The 1,684-nt window shown below is 59.5% G+C and overlaps 1 protein-coding gene across 1 annotated transcript in view; it reads right to left on the bottom strand.

Annotated features, from left to right (window-relative positions):
- Positions 1-613: 613 nt before the first annotated feature.
- CCDC185 (coiled-coil domain containing 185) overlaps positions 614-1,684 on the bottom strand; it is a 3,366-nt gene continuing 2,295 nt past the window's right edge. The window contains 2 exon segments of the mRNA XM_077779924.1: positions 614-983; positions 986-1,681. Coding sequence (XP_077636050.1) covers positions 642-983; positions 986-1,681 — 1,038 coding nt within the window. The 3' untranslated portion in view covers positions 614-641.

Below are 1,684 nucleotides of genomic sequence, written 5' to 3' on the forward strand. Positions count from 1 at the left end.
GGGGGTGGGGTGGGGGTGGGAGTAGGGTTGCAGAGAGCCATTTGCTAGAAACACACCACAGAAGACCCATTCCATGGAGTGATCTAAGGAAATAAGGGTCTCATGGTTCATGTGAAAGACTAGGTTAGAGAATTAAATTTCTTTGCTGCAGGCCTTGCCAGAGCCTTTACACCTTTTAGGTGCATTATAAACACCCAAGAGGGGATGTCTTATGCAGGGTTCCAGAATCCGCTGTTTACAGAAATCTCCCCACTCACCCATTACACAGCCTTTTTTTTCTCTCTTGGAGATTTCTTGTGACCTCACACTTCACCTTACATGGATTATTTCACCGTCCCTCCAAAAATCCCTTTGCAGTACGGGTTATAAATTGCAAGTTCTGGGACAGGGAGAAACTTACAACCCAGAGCTGAATCTCCTACTGTGGAGTTTTCTCTACTTTCTCAAAAACGTGCCTGATGGACGCTTCAAAGACTCTGACTTGAGCACTCAATGACTATTTTCTTTTTAAATCAAAATTGACAAAGGCAAGCAATTTTCTGAACCACCCGCACTTCCACCCCAACCCTCTCAACTACCCCCAGGGAATCAGAGAACTCTTTCATGAGAGGACACTGCAGTATTTTATATACTTTCTCAAATCAACGCTCAGTTATAACCGGATTACCAGGCACCGCTAGGCCTGCGTCCGCAGGCCCCCGCACCCGCCCTCCGCAGCCCTGCGGCCCCGCCCTGGGCTGCGACTCCTCCCGCGCCCTCAGGTCCAGGAAGCTGCCGGCCAGCGCGCGCGCCTGGTCCCTCTGGGAGGCCCTGGAGAGCTTCTGGAATTCCTGGGACGCATTGTCCCGCTCCCGGGAGATCTGCTCCACCCTCTGCTCCTTCCTCCGGATGGCCTCCTTGATGCCCTCGACGTGGCACTTCTCCTCCCTCTCGGCTTTCAGCTTCAGGACGCGCTGGTTCCTCTCCCGCAGGACGCTGAGCTCNACTCGCGCTCCGACCTGGAGACGGTCCCCGCGGGGCCGTCGCGCCGTCGGACGCGCCGCTCTTGCCGCCACTGCTCCTGGCTCTCCTGCAGAAGCAGCTTGCGCTCCCGCTCCAGGGTCATCTGCACCTTCTGGTCCGAGCGCTTCAGCTCCTCCCAGGCCGCAGCCGCCTGCTGCTGCAGCTCCCGCATCCTCTGCGCCTTCTTGAGCCGGGTCAGCACCAGGGCCACGATCTTCTGGTCCCTGGAGGACATGATCGCCTCCTCCAGCTTGTTCTTGAGGAGCTGGGTGTGCAGGCTCTGCAGCGCCTTGTTGGGCACTGAGGGCTGGCAGGGCTGGCTGGCTAAAGATTCCACGGGGTCACTGCCTTCCCGCTTGTGGGCGCTCACGCAGGCCGACTGCGCCCTGAACTCATGGGACCGCACGGAAGACTTCTCGGACACAGCCGAGGATAGGGACCAGTGAGCCGGCCCTCCGCACAACGGCACTGCCCACTGGTCTCCGCTCTGCGCCCTCTCCACACCGAAGGTCCCGTTCAGGGGGCTGTACGCTCCCTCGGGGTGAGGTGGAGGCGAGTCTACTTGGGTCGGAGGGCAGTGCCGAGGCCCTCGGAACTGTAGGCCGGGCTGCCATCGCCAGGCCGGGCTGTGCGCGCTGCCCCCGGGCTGGGGCTTGGGCCCGGGCTCGCCCCAGGCACCCTT

Source organism: Crocuta crocuta, unplaced genomic scaffold, assembly GCF_008692635.1.
Source record: "Crocuta crocuta isolate KB4526 unplaced genomic scaffold, BGI_CrCroc_1.0 scaffold322, whole genome shotgun sequence".
NCBI lineage: Eukaryota > Metazoa > Chordata > Mammalia > Carnivora > Hyaenidae > Crocuta > Crocuta crocuta.